This window comes from Numenius arquata, chromosome 15, assembly GCF_964106895.1.
Source record: "Numenius arquata chromosome 15, bNumArq3.hap1.1, whole genome shotgun sequence".
Lineage (NCBI taxonomy): Eukaryota > Metazoa > Chordata > Aves > Charadriiformes > Scolopacidae > Numenius > Numenius arquata.
Window position 1 is genome coordinate 3,610,730 of NC_133590.1, and position 22,965 is coordinate 3,633,694.

At 42.8% G+C, this 22,965-nt stretch overlaps 1 protein-coding gene across 1 annotated transcript in view; it reads right to left on the reverse strand.

Moving 5' to 3' along the window:
* NT5C2 (5'-nucleotidase, cytosolic II) overlaps positions 1-8,165 on the reverse strand; it is a 43,132-nt gene extending 34,967 nt beyond the window's left edge. The window contains exon 1 of the mRNA XM_074158855.1: positions 8,051-8,165. Coding sequence (XP_074014956.1) covers positions 8,051-8,151 — 101 coding nt within the window. The 5' untranslated portion in view covers positions 8,152-8,165. The remainder of the gene's footprint in view (positions 1-8,050) is intronic.
* Between the last annotated feature and the right edge of the window lie 14,800 nt (positions 8,166-22,965).

Below are 22,965 nucleotides of genomic sequence, written 5' to 3' on the forward strand. Positions count from 1 at the left end.
CCAGAAACTAAAGATAAAAGGTGAGATTAAATCACCATGACAGTTTCTGGGAAGAGCCAGGTGCTTTTCAGAAGCTGAGACTTAGCCCGTTTCGAAGCTGTGCTTAGATCCTAATCGAAGGTACAATCAGCCTGATTCCAAGAACACCGGTAAAATGTGTCTGTTGGCTCCAAAAATGTAGCGTCTCCACAGAAGACATGGTATAGAGAAATGACAAGAGTTGCTTTTAATGACTATAAAGCAAAACCAACATTAAGACCCTAAGAACCCTAACCACCTGAGAGAAAAGATCCTCTGGTCTCTAAAGGAAAAGGTGAGATGACAAGTTTTTTATAGCTCATCTAGGTAAACAAAAATCAAAGAAGCTTCCAGATTACAAACAGGCGAGATAGAAGTCAGAATAAGAGAAAAACTAAAATCACCCAACATTTTTAGGCAAGGAAGTTTTAATCTAGAATAATTTTTCCACTTGCCAGAATCAGAAGAAATCACACTTTCCCTTCCCCTGATTTTGTTTTTTTCCACTCAGAAAATAATAATTTTAACTAGGAGCACTGGAATTAAAAATTAAGGTGATCTCAAAATTTAATAGCACTGGGCAGTAAGACAAATCAAACCACAGGCATAACGTAAGAACTCCCTCTCCATTCCTTGTGCTGGGAGGCAGAGGTGGGGGTTGCCTAAACCCAACTCCCCAGCTCCACACCTCTCTGCAACCAGAGCAGAAGAGATATTCCCTTTCTCCCGCCTTCACCTCTCCTTCCTGATGAAAAACCAGGCTTTCTTGGAGGAAGCAGCGTGGCTGGAGCAGTCCAAGGTGTGGGTACTTTGTGGGGAAGCCGGTTGAGGAACCCCATCCAGCCCCATCAGCTCCCCGAGCCAGCACGTGGCACAGCTGGGATTTGAGGTGGCTCAGCCTGGAGTTGGGGTGGCTCAGCCTGGCACAGATCCACACCTTCAGAAAAACGGACTCGAGGAGCTGTTTAAGGGAAACCATGAAACACACTTCCTCCCTAACGAGCTCTTCCTCAAAGATTAAACCCTGCAGCCTGGCCACAGCAGAAGGCTCTCAGCGATGACAGTATTTATTTTCTTTTTGAGCTCTACGAATTGTGCTGGATAAGAGAAAAATGTGTTGTATTACAAGGAAGAAGGAACTGCTGAGCATGCATAAAGAGAATCACAGAGCCCTGATATCCCAACTCTACAATTCACAGTCCTTTTTATTTTTGCAAGAGAACTGATCTCGGTTTTGTTACTGTTCTTGTCAATCAATTCTGAGACAGGAACCTAAATCCCAACTCTTCTCGAGTAACACAGGAGAGGAGCGAATGCAGAGAGGGAGAAATGTTTTCATTTTATTTGTGCAAAATCCCAAAAGCATTCTGTGCCCTGAATGAAATTTGCATGTATAATATTACCATAATATGACTGACAAAATAAACAAAATGCACAGAATTATACAACTGAGGAGGAACTTGGCACCCGGCTCACAACTGCTCATAGCGAGAAAATTAAAATGAACAATGTGAGGCGAGGTTTCTGGAAAGGAGCACTTTTATAACTATTTTCCAAATGTGTTCAGAAATACCTTGCAGCCAGAAGCATTCTTTGTCAGGACAGTATGTTTCACCAGAAATTAAATAAATACAAAAAAACCTTGCAACAGTGCTGAGCGGAACAGCAAATACAGTGGTAGCTGGCTAAGCATGACCTACATGTGTGTTTAAAAAAGACTCTGGTGGACGGTTGGGCTCGAGCCAGCCACGAAACAGGGACTAACTAGCCAGAAGGCTCTGATTCCTGCTTCCTCAAAGTTTAGGCAGTTTGGTTAATCTTCACTTTATGGACAACTTCCGTGTTTCCACAAGCTAGAAGAGTTAAAAAGAAATAAAAAGGAACTAAATGGATTAGTTTTTAATAGCCTCCCATGGCCAAGTTCCCCATAGCCTCTTTAAAAACGCTAATAATGAAAAAAAAATCCCACTACTCCTATGACAACTGGATGTTCTCAGTATTATTTGCTAATCCCCAGATGTGTGGATGGGGGAGACGTCTCACTACATGACATTATACTTCTGGTCACAGGTGACTTCCACCAACAGCAGTGAACTCGGATGAATCCCTCACTGACCTTACACAAATCATGTAAGCAAGGTTAAGAACATACTAATACATGTCAAAATGTCTTCTCTTTAGGTGCTGGATGCTTTGGTACCTGTCTTAGAGGGGATAAGAAATAAACTGCTTTAAACTACTAAAACCAATGTAATTGTTCTTTTGCTGAGTCTTGCCTCTTTAAGCAGGTAATAACCAATATTATTATTATTTTTCATAGCATTTTGATCATTTTTTTTACAATGTTAAGATTTTCAGAGTTCCATTTTATTCCTTCTCCAACTGAAAAGGAATATTCTGACAGGTCAGTATGTTTGTAATTGTATTCAGAGACAGTGTTTGGGCTTGAGATGACTTTAGGCAGATGAAATAGTATCAGATAGGGGAGACCGAAGAAGGGCATCAAAATTTCCTGGCCATTTCTAGTAACACTTCCAACATAGTGTCCTGCAATTTCACAACCATCCTTGCATAATTATCGTGACAGAAAACTGGAAAATCAGGTTATGACTGGAACTTAAAAGTCTGATGAGGCTATATCCAGAAACACGACTATGAACACTTCCCTCTGAAATTCAGCAGGAATCAGATGGAAGGAGATAGCCTTGGCCATTTCTGTTTCCATTGTTTGGGTTTTCTACCCAGGCAACAGCAAAGTGCCAAGAAGCTCACATATGGGATTCCATCCTAAAATAACACCCGTCTGCTCTGTGAAACCATTAAAGCTAGGGATCATGGGACATTTTTAATGTAATTTCTTTATTATTAATTTGGCAAGTGTTCTGCTTTCTCATAAGCTCGCCCATTCTGCCGCCTTAACACTCCCTCCTCTCTCCAACGTCCAAAGGACTAAAGCAAAATAAACACAGGGAGCCACATGCTGCCCTCCGCTACACACATGCCACCCCACGAGTCCAGGGAGGCTGCAGAGAGACACATGGGGACAGACCATTGCCAGCAGTGCCTACAGAGCTACCTCACTCACAGTTACATGGACATACCACACGTCGCCTACCCAACCGGCTCGGATGAAAAAAGAGCATTCAGACTGAGAGAGTCTTTTTTCTCATTTGCCACCTCAACGAACTGATCGTTTTAAAGAGACTTTATATATAGCTACCCAAATAAATAAACAGTTTCAAGCCTCATAGCCTAGTTTATATAACATTTCCACCTGTTTGCAGTCACTGATGATCCAGTATCAATAAAATGAAGAAACAAGATTAGCGGAGAATAGCCCAGACTTTATAAATTCAAACAAACTAAAATACATCATTAACCCTACAAATCAAAACAACTGATCGGTAATCCTTTTACTTTGTCTTTATTAAAGTATATATCATTTTTTTAGCAGGATCTCAGCATACATTAACAGCTTAAATCACTTAACTCATGTTACCCCCATAAGATGCTTTGAAAGCAAATTCGAGCACAAAATTGAAAGCACAAAACTACGAAGCAACTTACTCAATATTCTATGAGTGGTCAACGGGATAATTAGGATTAGGAATCACGATGCCACATTCCCAGTGCTAGCGAGTAAACAACAGAGCAAGAAAACATCAACAGAAACCCCATGTTCAGGATGAAAAGTCTCAAATTACTCTGATGCAAAAATGGTAAAAGCATCCCAAAGTCTGTATGTTTAACAAAAAGGCCACCTTCAGCCATTCTGCCCCGTTAAGCCAAAATCACAAAATAAAAGTAAATGCAAATACCTGTTTCCTGCATCTTGGTAACTGTCAGTAACAAGAGTGGATGGAACACCAACTTTTTCCATTATTTGCTTTAACTAGATGTGGTTGCTATTTAAACCCTAAAGAGCTATGTGAGATAATCCAGAGGGTGCCTAGAAGTACTCACTCCAAGTTAAAAAATAGACACTAGGGCAATTTGGTGGCTCAGAGTCAACCTAGTTCTTGCCTAATTACAATCACGTTAAATGACAGTACTCCTCCAGAACAAATGACCTAGTGATTATCCTCTACCCAGAAAAGTCAACAAGCAGCTCATGAGGGAGGTGGCCTCACAACCACACACACTAAGGAAAAGCCACCTAACAGCTACACATCCATTTTATTTCTGAATTAAAATGTATGTGGCCAATAGCAGAGCAATGCAGTATCCTCTTACCAATGACCTCTGCTAGAGAATGAATAACATCTAGCTTGTATATTAATTCATCTTTAGACCTCACCTCCAACAGGCGCCAACAATGTTGTATAACGAGGTTGTGGCTGATGGTAACACTAGCTAACCGAAAGTCTTAGTTAAAGTCATCAGAAATACCCTGAAGATAAAACCCCACCTCTTTTCCTCCCCTACAGATTTTTCTTAAGGCTTGATGTCGCTTTTATGGCCCTTGAACTCTACAGCAGAGCATACGCGTTCATACTCTCAAGCTTCGCTTACTTCCTCAATAACCCCAATACCGTAATTTCTTAAGCAGTTATACAAACCCATCCAAACAGCAAGCAAAAACTTTGGGAGGAAGACAGCCATGGGAGGAAAACAGCTATAAATATTTGAACATTCTTGCCTATGGCATTCAGACACGATTATGATATAGTCATCATACTCTGAGTCAGTATGCATTACACCAGTCAAACCAGTCTCAGCTGGGATTTCTGCCAACAATGTTACATGTTGAACCACCATCCATCAAGTATGATACAATGAGAAGTGCAACACCTGAAAAAACACATTCTTACTACGAACAACTACAGTAAAACATGACTATTAGAGTGGCATCTTCAGAGCTAATTTTTTAGAAAGTTTTTAAAAGGTTCCATGCCCACAAGAACATTATTTTCATTTTTAAGGTACATTATTTTGCTTGGATTGAAAACTTCTCCCCTTATTTTAAGCTGCTTCTAACATTACAATTCCATCATTTCAAATCTGGCATAGCTCATTAGAACCAGAAAGTTAAATCAATTGGTCTAGGTATTTCCAGTGATATTTAAGTAAACATGAAGTAAACAATGAGTGAAACAAGTTTTTAAGTATCACACATCAGAAAACCAAGCATTATTAGCAGCATTTAGAAAATCCCAGTGAATGACCTGGAGCCCAACTGGGCTTCTGACATTGGTATCAAAAGCTAACCCCAGTTATGCTCATCTGCAAATGCGGCCAAGCTCCTCCAGCCTTCTGGATTGGGCCCATAAAATCACTGGGACCAGCTTTAAGGTAAAAAAATGCAATAGTTTTAAATTCCATGTTCTTTTTCACTGTTTTTGTTTCTAAGTCACATTAGATTCATGTTGTCAAGTTTTTTTTCTTTAGCTGCTAGAGTAAGAAAAAAAGAGACAGAAAAAAAGAGAGAGACTGGAAGAGAAAGGAGAAAGGAAGAGAAAGAAAAGAATCTTGACAATGAATGCCGTGTCTTTTATATCTCAATTTTTCATAAAACTGACAGTGCTTCAGCAATATACCAAGAGTTAGAGCTCAACGGACCTCAATGAAACAAATTTCCACCCTAGAACTGATGGCTATGACCAGCACACATATTCTACATCTGAACAATTATTAATATACTAAAAAAATACAAAAGAATATAAAAATGTAATACTAAACAATATAAAACAAGGGGAAATAACTTCAGTCCTACTCTATCATGTTAAGTTTGCACTTATCTTTTAAGTAACATCACATCTGTTAACACAAAGATCACCAAAAATACCAGAAATAGAAATCTGACAACACTACCTCTGGAATGAGGTTGTTTCAGATTCTTACAATACTGGATTATCAAAATAACTCCCATGAAACTGGTACACCAAAGCCATTAATAGCACAGATTTATACTACAGCCTTGGCATCATGTTCTCTCATTCTCTCCTGTTCCCTCCCTCTCTCTCATTCCTTCCCTCTCTCGCGTTTTAAAAGAGCATAGTAATTTCAAAACAAAAATGTGCCTCCCCTTAATGTGTTTCCAATGTTGTGCTTTCCATGAAAATCTGAAGTGCTAGCAACACTTCTGCTCAATATGTTTCAAATAAGACATTTCTAGCTTCTAAAAACGGGTACTCAAACTGTACCACAGACTATTTTCGGACTAGCAGATCCCAGCTCCAAGTGGAAACCCTCCTTTATATGAGTGCACTCTCACCTTACCGATCAGTTGTTTTGATTTGTAGGGTTAATGATGTATTTTAGTTTGTTTGAATTTATAAAGTCTGGGCTATTCACCGCTAATCTTGTTTCTTCACTTTATTGATACTGGATCATCAGTGACTGCAAACAGGTGGAAATGTTATATAAACTAGGCTATGAGGCTTGAAACTGTTTATTTATTTGGGTAGCTATATATAAAGTCTCTTTAAAACGATCAGTTTTTCTGAAAGTAAAGAATTCTTACATGAGTAAGGGTAAACATGACAAGGACTTGAATGCGTGAGCTCTTAAGGACAAGTACTGCTTCCTTTGGATCTTGTACAACACTTAGCAGACTGTCAGCACCTATCCATAACAAATGTTTTTCTGAAGCAATATTTACAGAAAAAAATAAATAGGCTATACTTCTACTTCATTTCCATCAGTCTAAATCAGGAGTAACACACCTAAAGTCACGGGTAGAATTATAACACAAAGGTAAACCTGTCAGTGACTTCAAGGTGAAGACTTTTTGCCAGGGAATGGTATAAAATCCCTCTCTTTTATGTGCTATATATAGTTACATTCATTAGACGTTTCCATATCTGACAACCCAGCTGACACACAGAGATTCAAATAATGCCACCACTTAAGATGTGCCCAAATGTATTCACTGAAAATTTGAAAGCTTCAAAAACCCATCACAGGAGCCATTACTTAGCCTTAGATGTTGGAACTTGCACAACCTGATCTATCATATGATGCTAAGGCGTTTTTCTCTAATTAGATTCCATTTGGAGAATCAAAATACATCTAACACTTCCAAAACACTTCCTCACAAATACCACCGTACATGAATCACAAATGCAACACGGCATTTAAGCATGAGGTTGGGAAACTTGACTTCTTCTTCTGTTTCTATATCAGACATACATCTCCCCAACTCCTGCTGAATATACTCTTCTCATCACACTGCATGACTTCTCAAATTAAAAAAGCTAAACTTTGAAAGTACACCTCCCACAAACAGAATACTGACAATTACTAGATGCTGTTGCTTTTAACTCTGTAACAGTCCAGACATCTGATAAGGATACAGATTGCATCCATCTTTTATGGTCTACGCCTGGAACCTTGGGAGCTGGTGGCTAAATTCTTGGCTCCAAAGAGCCAAAACCAAACCTCCAGTGTGATCGTGTGAAAACAATGTAGTGTCTGTACTATGATTCCCAAACTGTAAAATGAGAATGATAACATTTCTTTTATTCTGTACTCTATCTTGTTTATTTAGACTGTAATTGTTTTATAGCAAAGATGGTTTTAGGCACGCACACCTACCACTGACCAGGAGGCTGAGATCTTGTCTAGTGCTTCTACGTGCTGCTGCGGTGTACACAATTAACCATACTAAATAGAATTCTCAAACACTTAATTTCTGCTCCCATTTGATTTCCTCCTTATTCGTATTTGTGTATTCCAGTGTCTAAGGCTATGCTCTCCCAGTGCACACTGCAAAAATTACTGTAACACTTCTGCTGCGGAGTATTCCTTGATTTAAAAGCTTCTATCCCAAAATCTAACTTTGATTAATCTTTCAACTGCATTTAGAAAGCAAACCCTCAATCACTCTAGTACATGTATCTCAACTCTACTGTTTGTAAATTCCTGCAGGTCAATACTGTGCTATCTTCTGAGTTCTCTTCTACTAACACTTCTGCAAGGAAGGTGAGAATGATCTTTCTGTTTTACCAACAAGCAAAAACCAAGAAACATGGGTTTATGCTTGGTTTCTCTGTCTCAGCACTTCAGTTGTGGGGTTACACAAACGACTTACCGGTGATAGGCTTCCCGGCGGTACTTTTTCAGAGCGTGCCCATCCATGTTTGCAGGGAGATCTGCTGCATTCTGGAGTCGGTCGCTCCATGAGGTTGTCATCTTCAAATGCTTATTTATTTCTGAAAAAGGCAGAAGAGAAAAGCTTGCTGAAGTTCAAGGTTTGTTTCACCAGAAAGTAATCTGTTTCCTGGTACGAAGAGATGCAACGCCACTCAGGAAGTTTTGCAAAGTACCCGCTGGAAAGATCTGAGTTTGCAGGTCGAGCAAGATGCTTTCCTCTGAGTGGTCTCATGAGATAGGGAGTCAAAACAGAGAGCTGAGAAGGCTTGTCCATAAGGCTGGAACTGCAAAGACATTCCTATCCATTGTGGTGAAAATGCATTTAGAAACAGTTTTCATTCCTGAAAAGGGGTATTTTTCACCTTAGAGTTACTAACATGCATTAGCAATAAGGGATTGAAAAGCTACCCTTTATACATTAGATAAATTAGGCAGGGCAAACCCTACAAACCCCAACGGGACTGACCTTGCCACTTTTACCACACAGTAAAAATAGCAAGCCTTGTCTCTGGCTTTGTTTCTCATTTGATCTCTAAGCAGAGACAAAGCTTCAAACTGATGCTAAATTAGCAGAAACAATTGGAAGGGAAGTAGAAAGATAATCTTTCGTCCTCTGCAGGTCAGCAGACAGAGCAAGAACACACTGCAAACCTGTAACACTAGTGATGCAAATATTCAGCAGCAGATCTTCACAAACCAAGTCTGTTGTCAAAACCAACAGACAGTTGTCAGGAAGGCCCTGCAGTGAGGAAACAGGGGTACCCTTGCCCAAGTGTGTTATTAGCACACTGGGGCAATCATGCTTCCCCCTCCTCCAGCCAAACACGTCCTGCTGTGTCCCTGGCATCAGGTGGGATCACAGAATCACAGAATGATATGAGGTTGGAAGGAACCTCTGGAGATCATCTAGTCCAACCCCCCTGACAACGCAGGTCCACCCAGAGCAGGTTGCACAGAAATGTGTCCAGGCGGGGTTTGAATGTCTCCAGAGACAGAGACTCCACCACCTCTCTGGGCAGCCTCTTCCAGGGCTCTGCTGCCCTCAAAGTGAAGAAGTTCCTTTGAGGATGAAGCAGCCCCACGGTGGGTTGGTTCAGCTGACCATTCCAAGTCCTCGCCCATCAAAACTAACTGACCAAAAGCAAGCAAAATCTGGGTAGTTCGCCAGTGGTCAGCAGGCTGAACCCAGCTCAACCTGCCGCAAAGCTATCATTAGAGCTGGTGTGAAGAAAGGGGTGGGAGATGCATCCCACGGTTATACCAAATTAGGTATAACATGAGACCGTTCTTGTGTAACCCACACAACTGCTGGACCACAGGGCTTGGCTTGTTTGCTCTTCCTTAAAGGAAACAAAACCACCTGCAAGCTACATGGGTAATGATACAGCAACCATTTCTAGACACCTTTAAAATATATATGACTGCCCTCATTTTACAGAAGAGAAACTAGATAATTTCAGCAGAGAGTAAAGCCAGCGTCCAAGCCAGTGTTAGAAGTCATGGCACTTTCGGCAGTCACATGCATGCTCGCTCTCCTAGGGGAAATCTGTGTAATTTTTTAGTTTAATTTGATTAAAGAGCAACAGTTGCAATCATCACACCACTTGTTAGTTTATTTACCTACTAGTTGCTGGTCATAAAAATCAAACAGACGGCAAACAGCTTCTCTGTAAAAAATATGTTCCTCCCTCCCCCAGCATTCTCTGCTTGTCTCCCAGTTACTATAACCAAGGTTTACAAATGCATCTTCTCCTACATCCTAAAGGTCACCAAATTTAGGCCCTGGCAGGCAGCCCAAGGGACCGCATGCCAGAGCCGAGAGCTCTCCCCCCCTCGAATTCCCTGCAACACACCCAGGAGAGGAGGTCACCGCAGCGAGAGGGCGACGGGCCATTCCAGCCAGCCCCAACTTCCACAACAGGGCATGCAGGGAGAAGCAGCTTCTAAAATAACCCAGGCCCCAGCCACCAAGGGCTTATAAGTAATTACCAGCTATTTAAGCCATGCCCAAAGACAGATGGAAGGCAGCACAGGGCACAGAACTGAACAGCCCGCAAGCATCAACCCGTTCCACTTCAAAGGCAGGGCACTGCCTGCAGGAACGCTCCGAAGGGCTGCAGCAGTCCTGATGGAGGAGAGGGTCCTCAGGAGAGGAGCGGTGCCCACGCCAGAGGGACAGACTCCAGCTCAGCAGATGAGGGTTCTGGTACCACCCTGAGACTGCAAACTACAGAGAGGGCTTGTGTCCCCAGAGGGTGGAAAATCATCTGCCCCATGGATATTTCAAGATGGTCCAGATCATCACCACCTTGGCCTTATCTGGAGCTATTTTAAAGCTACTAACCTAGGGCTACAGATTCAGATCCAAAAGACATATACATTTAAGGCCTCTACTTTTAGAGGCAAGTTAATAGCTCTGAAAATACTGTTGCATGGCTGGTCTTACGACTCTTAGACAGATCTGGGCCTAAGTTTTCCAGCTGAAACAAGTCCAAATCCAAGCTTCCTGCCATTTAGAAGCGCCACACTATTCTGCTTACCCAGCCAGACACACAGCAAGATTCAAAGATTTACACCCACAGCCAAAGCCAGAGACTTTCCGTTCTGCCAGCCTCTTCGTCCCACTTCATCTGCTTCCCATCACCATCACACCACATCAGAGATGCTGACACAGGTACTAGGACAGGACTGCCCCCAACAGCCATCCATGCCAGACATCTGATTGTTCACGAACAGTATCCTACAAAATATCCTAAAATCCAGGTGGCAGAAGAACTTTAGCAGGTTACCTTTAGTAACATCCTTTCTAAAATGAGGGATCAGCGAAGCAGTTTGAGCTGCTATGAGATAAATTCTCCCCTGAAGTAGGAGACACCAGACTGCATCATTCTGTTGTGCTGGGATTCAAAAAGCTGAGACCTGAGGAAACCACAAAAATCTGACTTTCCATAATTAAGCAAGAAAGGCCTGAATTATTTTAAGATTCTAGCAGTATTTTGCTGTAGCTGTGACGAACAGAGTTCATAGGCAGGACAAGGTTTGTAGACAGAGGCAGTATCTTTTATTAGACCAACTGGTATGGCTGGAAAAAATAGACAAGCTCTTGGGCACACAAGCTTGTCTAAGTTTTCAAACTCTATCAGTTGCTCTAATAAAAGATACTACCTCTACCTTCAGGCTTTGCCCGGATTTATCTATTAAAATCTTTCTTTTAATGTTCACACAGCATAAAATAGAAAAAATCTTATGCTGGGGTTTTGTATTACGTGAACTCAAAGGCGCTCTTCCAGCTTAGCAGGCTCTGCTGGCACTGTGACAAGAGCTTACCACTCTGAAATAAAACAGTAACAACTGACAAAAGACATTGTGATGGATGTAGATATTGGGATGGATGTTCCCCACCCAAACGTCTTACACAAAAAGTCTCATGGACCTCAATGAAATTGTTCTGATGCTTTAAAGGTGTGAAAATCAGCCTACCTGCGTGGGTAAGAGATACGGGACTTGATCCCTGAATACAAATTCCTTCTTCCAAATAGAGAGAGAAAAATAAGAAGGGCTGAATCACTCCATGCACCTGTAACCCACCGGAATAAACATCTAAGAGAGCAGGCAGCCAGCCAGGCAAGATTCTCAACTCCGAGCAACTGAAATACGATGCATCTTTCTTTAGTTACAGATCTATTTTTGAAATCAATAACCTGTAAATAGCTTCACATAAAAATAGAAATCTTTACATAGATAAAGCATGTCAGAACAACTCCCCATAATTTATTGCAAACATGCTCCTTACTAGCACAGTCTTAATTAAGCATCTGATAGCATTTATGCCACAGGGTTAATTTTGAAAAAGTATTTAAAATCTCAGCTTCAAAGCTTTGATACAGAGCTACTATGCAGCACATATGCTTTGGTCCAAAAGAACATGAGATTTTTAGCACATATTTTGAAATAAGTGCATTTGCTTCTTTTGTCAGGTTTGGGCTGATTTCAAGTATTATCCATAGTGCATTTTTTTTCAAGTACTCATACACATAAAATAACATGTCCAGAAGCATTCCCCTTCAAGTTTGACTATTCTTTTTCTTTTTTTGACAAACAAATAGTCAGAAATTTCTGCACCTGATAATACTTGATGTGTTCAGGTAAAATGCACTTTTGTGTATTTTTTTCTGATTTTAACACTTTGATGATGCAATGTCAAATCAGAGGCACACACGCTGAATGTAGACAGGAACAAAATAGCAGTGACAGTCCCACTTTTTCTAGGCTGTTCTCTGAGAGCTTATGTGGCAGGAAACAAAAGCATCAATAACCAATCCCCACGTTGTAGCGTACTCACACTAATTTGCCACGCACAACATCTGTCTCTTCTCACACCTTCTGCTTCAAGAATCCTTAATACCTTGTCAGTACGACCCACACGCGTATGCGCATAGTAGAAAGCAAACAGGGAGTAAAATCATCACACCTAACATTAGATACTTTAGAAGCTTTGCTTTTAGTCAGAGGCTGTGGACGTACAGACGGGTCTCGTGGTGCCCCTGCCAAGCCTGCAGTGGCTCCTGGCTCCCCACTGCAACGCTGCTCCATTGCAGGTGGCTTCGTGGGGTCTCAGCAAGGGAGGAATGAACCATGTTAAAACCCTGAGAAAGGGAAGAAGGAAGGGAAGCGGGATCGGGGTTGGTTTGTTCAAAACGTGAATCAAATTCGTGGTCCAGGTCATGGCATGGTCTCACAAACAGGGAGGGGAAAAGCAGGTTTTTTCTGCAGCTGAGAGGACTGTCCATGTAAGGATGTTAAGAAAAGGGAGTGACTCACTTTCCAGGAGCGTCCCTCTCCCTCCACCAAGAGCAGAAATAGCTTGCATCTAGTTTAGGCTAGACACTTGGAACAGCTAACCCACCCAGGTTAGCATCATATCCTCTGACATCCTGGGATGGACTGCAGAAGGTGGCCAGGACTGAGCGTAGTAACACAGAGCAAGTGAGAATCAAATGCAGAAGTATTAATTATTCAGTCTCTGTGCTAAAAACCAGTCTGAGTTCCTGGTGCTGTCAGGATGAACAGCAGAGATACGTTGCATCTTCCTTGCACAGCACACTTCAACACAAATTCAAATTTCAATACTTAGCATCAACTGGCAGACACTGAGAGGTCAGCTAAAAAGTATATGAAATGTAATTACATGCTTAACATTGCCAGCTTCATAAATATAAGCATGCCTTCATATACCTGCTCTGGTTTAAATTGCACAGTAGGAATAAACCTAGACTGGTAAAGTCTTAGCAAGCTCAAATCTCTACATGTTCCTCAGCACGCCTGACTTCTGCTCCCTGTTCGAACCCTGCATTCACCCCTGGCTCTCCCGTGTTGCACCCACACTCCCAAACTATTCCCTTGTTTGCTGCACAACCACTTCAGTCTCCTCTTCAACACAACCACAACCTCCCCTGGTGCAGCTTGAGGCCATTTCCTCTTGTCCCATCGCCTGTGACTTGGGAGCAGAGACCGACCCCCCCTGGCTACACCCTCCTTTCAGGGAGTTGTAGAGAGCGAGAAGGTCTCCCCTCAGCCTTCTTTTCTCCAGGCTGAACCCCCCCAGCTCCCTCAGCCTCTCCTCATCAGACTTATTCTCCAGAGCCCTCACCAGCTCCGTTGCCCTTCTCTGGACCCGCGCCAGCCCCTCAATGTCTTTTTTGTGGTGAGGGGCCCAAAACTGGACCCAGCCCTCGAGGTGGGGCCTCACCAGTGCCCAGTACAGGGGGACCATCACCTCCTGAGTCCTACTCACCACGCTGTTCCTGATCCAGGCCAGGATGCTGTTGGCCTTCTTGGCCACCTGGGCACACTGCTGGCTCGTGTTCAGCCGACAGTCGACCAACACCCCCAGGTCCTTTTCTGCCAGGCAGCTCCAGCCACTCTGCCCCCAGCCTGTAGCGCTGCATGGGGTTGGTGTGACCCAAGGGCAGGACCTGGCACTTGGCCTTGTTGAACCTCACCCCATTGGCCTCAGCCCATCCATCCAGCCTGTCCAGATCCCTCTGCAAAGCCTTTCTACCCTCCAGCAGATCAACACTCCCACCCAACTTGGTGTCATCTGCAAACTTACTGAGGGTGCACTTGATCCCCTTGTCCAGATCATTGATAAAGATGTTAAAGAGAACCAGCCCAAATACCAAGCCCTGGGGGACACCACTCATGACCGGCCAACCAACTGGATTTAACTCCATTCACCACTACTCTCTGGGCCCAGCACTCCAGCCAGTTTTTAACCCAGTGGAGAGTACTCCCATCCAAGCCATGGTCTTGGATCAGTTGCATACCATCAGTTACATTAGGTATCTAGATCACGTCTACGAATTCTTGAAGACTGAGAACTACCTGTACTTACACATGACACATGCCCCAAAGCAGCAGCTTCTGATTCGCTCCAAGCTGCGGGGATTGCATGGATGCCCAACGATGCTCCAATCTTATTCTGAATTGCAGCCTTACACATCAGCTCTGTTCCTTCACACAGTTCCTCTCCCCCACAGCTCTGGGATGACAAATCAAACCACTCTTGTGTTTTACTGCCAACACTTCTGCTTGATACCAATAGCAAATTGTTTCTAAAAGGTGTTTTCAATTAGTGATGCTTTTGGAAAATTAGTATGTCCATGACTTGAGATCTCTGGCAACACTGGAAAGCCCACAGTTTCCAAATATAAGCAGTGAAGCTTGTAAATGATCTAAATCAGAAAACTGACCTTTTTTTTTTTTTTTTCTCTTTGTTACTGAAGTTAAGTTCTTCACTTGAAGAACTTCCACTTCTGGGTGGCTGCCCCTCTGACAGCAAAGCTTCAGGTTCATGATAGCAGGAAGGACAAAATATGCTCTTCTTATTTGAATATTAAATTACTTTCAAGAGACACTTCAAAGCGTGCTCAAGATAATTAATACCTGAGGTTGGCTTTAAGCAGGATAATTCCGTACGCCCATTACAGGGTATTAAAGAGGTAGAGATTTGCTGTTAAGAACCTGTTAAGGTTAACCACAGACGTGTATTGAGCTCACAGTAGATCCCGCTTGCGGTATACAAAGACCCACTGGATCACATTAGATTGATAACACTCTCCTTGCCCCATAGATTGTACTGACCCTCCCACCTCCAAGTTTGCAATTGCAGACGCTGGCTCTGGGTCCTCCCACAGGAAGGGGGCAGCTGATTCTCTTGGGCACAAAGATGTGCTGACATCAACGAAGCTGCCTTTTCCAAGAGCCTGCTTTTAGTGAAATTGGTAAAGCATTCCTAGTCACACATTTATTTGACTATGGTCTGACTGACAGACGACGGTAACTCAAGGGTTACTTCTCAACGGGTAAGGTATAAGAAAGGAGAATGCTACTCATGTGGCTTATTATAGGATTTGATTTAATTTCAGGTTGAATTTTATCTCTCTCATAAAACCCCATGCTATATTAATGGCTATATATCAAAATACCTTGTAAAATATATTTAACAAACCCCTGCTCGGATTTTTTTATCAGACTATTTCTACTGGTAGCCATACCCACAGAGTCGCTGCACAGTGCCTAGAGCTCCAGTAATAATCCAGGACCCAAATGCATTAGACACACCAAAAAATACAGACAGATAAATTTGGAGTTTCTTTGGGTGACCATCCATGTCTATCCAAGGAGTTCTATTCATTCAGGAACTGCAAGGAGCACTAGTTATTTAAAATATTTTAAGCATTATTTAATTATCATCGATTTTATGGATGGTTAGAAAGGAATTTGTAATATTATAAAATCCACAATGCTATGAGGAGCAAACCTCAAATCTGACCCTCTCTGAGTACCGTGAGATGATCCAGTCTCCTCATTTATCTGCAACTGAGTTTACTGCCTTGAAACAGGAACCGCCAATTCTCCAGTGAGCTAATTAGCATATTTTCTAGCTTCCATATAGCTCATGCTTCTCAATATTTCCTGCAGAATTACCACTTTAGTTAGGTCGTTTCCATCATACTGCTTCTTACATGAACAGTTTGTCAGAGGCAATGCTGGTTCTCCACTTCCCTAAGCCTAGAGTGCCCCGTATTGTCCCACCGCTAAAAGGAAAGGGTTATACATAAGGAATGTGAGACTTGATCCAGAAGAGCACAAGCTACACCACCAAACATGAGCTCTCAAAGAAATGCTGCAACTGCAGGTCAAGTAAGATCCTTGGATGTACAAGGCTACCAAGCAGGACTCCATGAGCCTCTTTGTCACTGCTACAAGCGCTGCTGGAAAACTGTCTTCAGCCAGCTGTCCCCATTCAAGAACGATACTGATTATATTGAGGAAGGAATAAAGCTGTGAAAGAGAGTAAGGCTGGAGTGGAAGATTGCCAATTTACAGAGAGCGACTCTGCAGGTGATTTGAAAATAGTCTAGAAGCATTTATGCACAGGAACGCAGCGTGACTGTGGAGGGCTCTCAGTCTAGCAATGACAGCACAAGAGCCCATGACCGGAAATTAAATAAATCCACACAAATAAATATTAACAGAGAGGACAGTTAATTATGAAACAACAAATTTCCGAAGTAGTTTTTCCATCACCACAGGGCTCTAAATGAAAGGGAGGGGGTGATGTTTAAATCAGCCTTTTTTCACAGAGTCAAGAATTAATGCAGAGAAGTCAAACAGCCTGAGCTCCACAGAGGGTCAGTCAAATTGAGTATCATGCCTCAGGTGACTCTTCCTCACTCTCCGTCTCTGGAGACGTTCAAACCCCACCTGGACATGTTCCTGTGCAACCTGCTCTGGGTGGACCTGCTTTGGCAGGGGGGTTGGACTAGATGATCTCCAGAGGTCCCTTCCAACCCCGTATCATTCTGTGATTCTGTATCAGTGAATAAGAGACTGAAGCACAAACAAGATCGAAAAGAAACCTCCAGAGATAGGTTTCACCTGGAGAGAGGGTGAACGAACAAAGAAAGGCTCTTCTGAGCCAACACTAGCATGAAGTGTGCACCCTAACAGCCCTGGGAAACTCAATTCCTTGGAAAAAGGTCTTCAGCAGCCTGCAGCAACCTCTGCTGCAGAGGTTCCCAAACTGCTGGCCAACCGAGCGCCTGCCAATAGCAAGCACGGACCTGGCTAAGAAGATGTTGTTCTCACTGCTTTTTTTGTTTCCAGCTGTTAAATTCCAGTAAGAAACTCGTAAGATAATTCAAATATTTTACTCACGCTGTTTTCCCGTAAGCAATTGCTCTGGTTGCACAGGGTCCTGAAAGAGTAAAAACTAGGGATGAATTTGATCCCTCTGCTGTAATACAGTCTAACCTAAAGAAAATATTTAAGAATTCCTATATATTTGTTTTAGCTGAAAATTGGGAGGTAAGATTTGATGCAAATGCCCACCACAACAGGAATTTAACGTTTGACTGATATCTGCAAATACTAATATCATTGCTAAGAAGCTGAAGCATGACAGCGTGCTGGCCGAGGTGCAGGTTAACAGAAACAGCACGAAAGGCAGAAACGTCAGCATGGAAGTGAACACACTCAATTCTGCAAATCAGGAAGGAAAGTTAAGATAAACTTTTCTGTTCCAACTCTGTTCTTTTACATCAGAACAACCTGAAGCATCCTTAGTAACAAATAAACTCACTGGAAAGAGTTGACAAATATAACCCCTGGCTACTCAGCAGCCAAAGCGTTGCTCCCCCTTCTCAAAGGAGACTGCCACTTCCCTCTGTCCCCTTCAGCTTGTCACCTCTAAGTAACACTCTTGGTGCTCAAACCTGTGCGAGGCTCTGTTACCAACTCAGGAGAGCTGAACACCTCCACGTGAGTTACAGTTCCCAAAGGGAGAGAACAAGATGAGACATGCCATCCCCGCAGAGAAAACTGGAAAGCCATCCTTCCACATACCGATTTCCAAGCACGGAGTAACTGCCACTCTAACCTGCTATTAAGGATTATACAACAGTAGCTCTTTTGGCAGCAGATCAGGGTGTTTCAAAACAATGACGCTTTTCATTAGATTCCACTGTGTTTCAGGAAGCAAATACAGACTTTAATGGGCCTCCCCAGAAGCGCAGTGGCAACCAACAAAGCGTTTGAGATGCCCAACTCCGATGCGTAGCGCAGCCATCCTGAGAGCACGCAACTGGGTCAGCTTGGATAACGCAAACAGCCAAAAGTTCTCTTTATCTTCTAAACACTGAAGGTGAGGGAGGACATTCTTATTGGCTTTCCTTATTGACTGCGCTTCCTGGTAACAAAACCCTCTTGTCTCTGAAGATCACGGTCCCTGCCTCATTAATATTTTATAGAAAAAGCAAAGATACCGAAAACTTATTCTGTCTTTTTTCTAATCTTTGAAAGTAAAAGGAAGAATAAGGATGATTTTTGAAAGACACTTGAACCCTCTTCCATACTGGATGGGCCCTCTCTATGTGTTTATGGGCTACACAAACAGATGTGACAGAATCAGCACCTGAACCATCTCCACAGGCTGGAAACATGACTTCACGTGTCCCTCCAGCCTTGGCTGAAAGAGGTCCCAGCTCAGGCCAGGTGCGGACAGCCAGCTGGCTGGTCAGCCCCAGTCCCAGGGCTCTGGCCACAACACTTGCCAAGGGACGTGCTGCTGAGTAAAGAAGCTGGCATACTTGAACTGGGGAACACTGGCTCCTCCTTCATAAAAAAAGTTACTGAAAATAAACACTGAGATCAACAGCTGAAGACGATCCGGTAATTCTGAGAGCTGCTCTGTCAAAAACAGTGAGAACTTTTTTTTTTTTTTCCTGCTAAGAGTTTTCTTCCCCAGCACCATTCTCTTCTCCCACCTTCTTTAAGGAAAAAGCTTAGCAAACGTTCACATACTCACTCGGCCTTTCCTCCTTTTTCCTTACCCACCAGTAACAGGCAGATCACTGACAAATAAACCCAGCTTTCCAAAAGAAGAAGGATGAGCTGAGGATTATGGAACTCAGCCTGACAAAGGAGAGAAAGCCTTAATACCCAGCAAGGCCACAGACTTCACATGCAAAACTCAGCCAGTTTTCCAGTTGCTGTTTGTCCACAAAACACAAACAAGATAAAATAACGATACTCCTCAGCAATCAAGGGCACTGTGAAGATAAATACAGAGATCATTTAGTAAAGAGGATCTTTATTCTCAGTTATCCTAACTTATAAGGCTCCACGTGAATTCTAGCCTACTACAGATTTCATGGGCTTCCTACTTTTGTCCTTAATAATGGTTACCCATCTCTCTTCCAAGAAGCCTTCCCTGAGGCTGATGTAGCCTTTCACTTGGGAACCGCAAGAGTCTTCTGCATCCAGGCTCAGCTCATCAAAATGCTCCTGGGCTGGCTCTCACGCTCCTGAAACGCTCAGAAAGGCCAGAAGTACAACTCCCTCCTTCTCTATGTTCCTCCTTGTTCAGTAACCACAGGTACCCCTCACCTGAGCCACAGAGAAATTTTCTTTCTCCCCAAACCAGAGGTTGGACACGTGCTTATCGCTCATGGTGGAGATCAGAAAGGCGCGTACCCAAAACCTTTCCTGTGCTCTCTCCTTAGCAAGCAGCTCCACACAGCAGCCCCTGGCTGATGAGAAGCCACACAGACCTACCAACCGACCAAGCACAAAGATGAAAAATCAGGGAACACTCATGTTCTGTAGGTGTCTGGAAGTGCTCTTACGGCGTGAAGTTCCCCTCCACGCACAGAGCACAACTCATTCCTTTTCTGACCTGTTTTTTTAATCAGAGGCAAACATAGTAATTATAGTCTGCCTGATTACAAATGAAATTACAAGTCTGCCCTTAGGGCACAATAGTGTCCTCACCTAGGTGTTATCAGCCCCCAAATCTCATTTAATCTTGACAGATGTGTAGTACCAAGGCACCACTGCAGGAAACTCGACAAGTAAATTAATTTTACAAATACTTTCTCTGCAGTATTCCCCTGCTCTTCCAAGAGACTGCTAATTCATACGGTATTTCTTAGGCAACCTATGTAACATAATTCATCAGTAAAATAACTGAACGTCTGTGACAACTTCGAGCTTTCGCTAAGTCTCTGGCTTCTCTTTGATAACCTAACTGTCCCAGCTTTATCGAGTGATACCAAAGGCCTACTTCATACTGTTTTCCAACTGTATCAACTTATTTTCTTTAGAAACTTCTTACTACCCCGTCCAAGCAAAACACAAACCACCGAGTTCATTTGAGGAAAACGTCTTTCCACTGTCCCTTTAGCACATCACTTTTAATAGGTGAAATCAGTCCTGCTGACATAGGAGCCTGTTCTCTGGCAGGAGCAGAGGAGGACACACACAGTGCTCTCTCTGTACTCCTCTCAGCATAGAGGGTGCTCAGAAGGAACACGGATGAAGCGACAGACCCACTCCCATCAGCTGTGACCTGGAAGAAACCCGTCAGCCTGAAGGGTGAGAAAACATTAACAAACAACTAAGAAGGCATCGTCAGGAGGTCTCCATTATGCCAAAATCAGTGCCAAGAGTTCCTGACAGTGAACCTTCCCTCTGGTCGGGACTTCTCTCTTCAGGCAACCTCGAGTATCTTGTCAGTGTTTACTTGAAGACTCGTTCAACAGCAGAGTCTTGTGCTCCTGCTGCAGATGAGAGAACAGTTTGAATCTCCTGGGTTCTGAGACACCTTGAAAAATGTCTGTCCCGAGCAGAGCCGTACGACAGCCCTGATACACTGAGAAGGACTCCTTTTTTTCCAGCATGTTACCTGACCTGCTGTAGCTGGTAGAAAAAAAAGCTGACCACGCGCCCAGCCAGCACAAAACCTCCTGTGCTGAATGAGGCCTCCTTCTAATTGCTTTCAAAACAGCAATTGAAAAAAAATTCCAGCCTGGCTCCGAGCGTCACAACACGGGAAGACAGTTCTCTACGTGTCCTAACCTTTCCAATATTTGTTCTTGACCCCACCAGCACACATCGATTTATGAGGACAGAAAGTGCTTTTTATTACTGTCTTTGTTAATATCGACTCGCTACATGTCTGTGAAGAAAAATGAGTGGTAGATGAGTAAAACATTGTTTGTTTTTCATCATCCGTTCCCTCCTGATTGCTCAGGTTTAGCAAGCAGGGTTTTTTGGCCTTGGCTCATAAAACTGCCAGTTTAATATTGCAAGAGAAGTTACAATACATGTAAAAGAAGAGGTTAAGAACTTACCTAACCTATTATCATGTGAAAAAAATACAGGAAAGGTTAGATTACAAACGTGTTTTAAACAAATTCTTAGAAAGGCCACAGTGTTATCTCCCTGGATCAGAAGTGACAAAAATCCCCAAATTTTTGAAGGCTACAGATGGATATTTCATCTCAGATCGCAGCAAGTAAGCTCTTTCCAATTCGTGTAAAATTTGCTCATAAAATATCACCCACATTTGTTAACATACTCTCTATAAAATCATCCCATTTCAACACCATTATAAGGAGGATACTAACGAACACCAGAACACGTGTGAGACACGTTCTGCTCAGGATGTCTGCAGTCACCAAGTGCTTAAAGGTACAGGCAAGCTAATGCCTTCTAGAGGCTAAACTCCTATTATTAACTAAAAAGGACTTCGCAGAAGATTGTCTGGTATGCTAGTCCCTGCTTAGCAGTGATGCTTTCAGATAGAGCAAGCATTTTGAAGAACAGAGAAGAGGGGGTTTGTGTCTACTTACTTGAAACCCTCATAGCTTTAGGTAGTAAATGCTCATTTTTATCATTTTTCCCTAGGAGAGCTTATTCCAGCCCTGTCAGCTGCAGCCCTGCTTTTGATTACAGGTGGAATTTTGGTCTGCTGACCACTTCTCCCTTCAGAGGGAACCTGTTCACGTGTTTGTATTTCCCTTCAGGCAACGTTTTATTTTCCTTCTTTTAACAAATGACAACAATGTGGAAAAGCAGCATCCCAAAACACGGCAAGACTCAAAGCAGGCACTGCCTCGCTGACCTGCCCTTCATCACTGGTGCACCAACTGACTGATGCTTGCAACACGAAGCGGAAAATGAAATCTGACTCCTGCCTCAGTTTCCAGACAGCAGAACTAACAGATGATTTACCAGTCTGGCTTGCTTCTACGTTAAATTCCTCTTCCCGGCTTCACTCAGCCACTTGTATTCAATGATGGGAACGCTACAGGAACTGAACTGGAAGAGCAGTTTCCAGGGTGAGCCTCAAGCTCACTGGTGCTCAGAGCACCTCCAATTTATGTTCAACTGATCAAGGTTTTTTCCCATCCTGACCTAAAAGCATACACAGAGAATAACATTATGAAAGTGGAACTGAACAAGCAATGAAAAAGAAACAACTATGCAGCTATCATGGGTATCTGTTCTTAAAAGGTGTGAGTGAATACTGCAGAGGATGTCAGAAATGACATGATTTAACGCTTGGGACCAAACCTCACAGCCCTTTCTTGTCACTTCAAAGGAAACATATGTCTTTGCATAGTCTTGATATTGAACTGCTTTGTGATATCCAAAAAGGTGGCTTGAAAAGATCAGAAAGAAACATTTGAAATACCTCTGCCAATATGTTCAGCCCCCACCTTTTTTTTTTTGGGGGGGGGGAGGTATCTCAGATGGAGAAAGCAAAGGAAATCATCATCTAAAAAGATTGTTTCTTTTTAATTGCAACTGGTTCTACTTACTGACTTCCAAAATTACCTAAGCAGCTTGACGTTTACTAGCACTTACTCTTAGATGTCATTATTGGTAATTGCTGCATTATGATTACAAAGCACTGGCATAAATCTCACTCAGCACCTCTTCGGGTTTCCGTGGGCAGAACATTCACATGCTCTTCTCTGACCCCACGTTCCTAATTATTTGCCG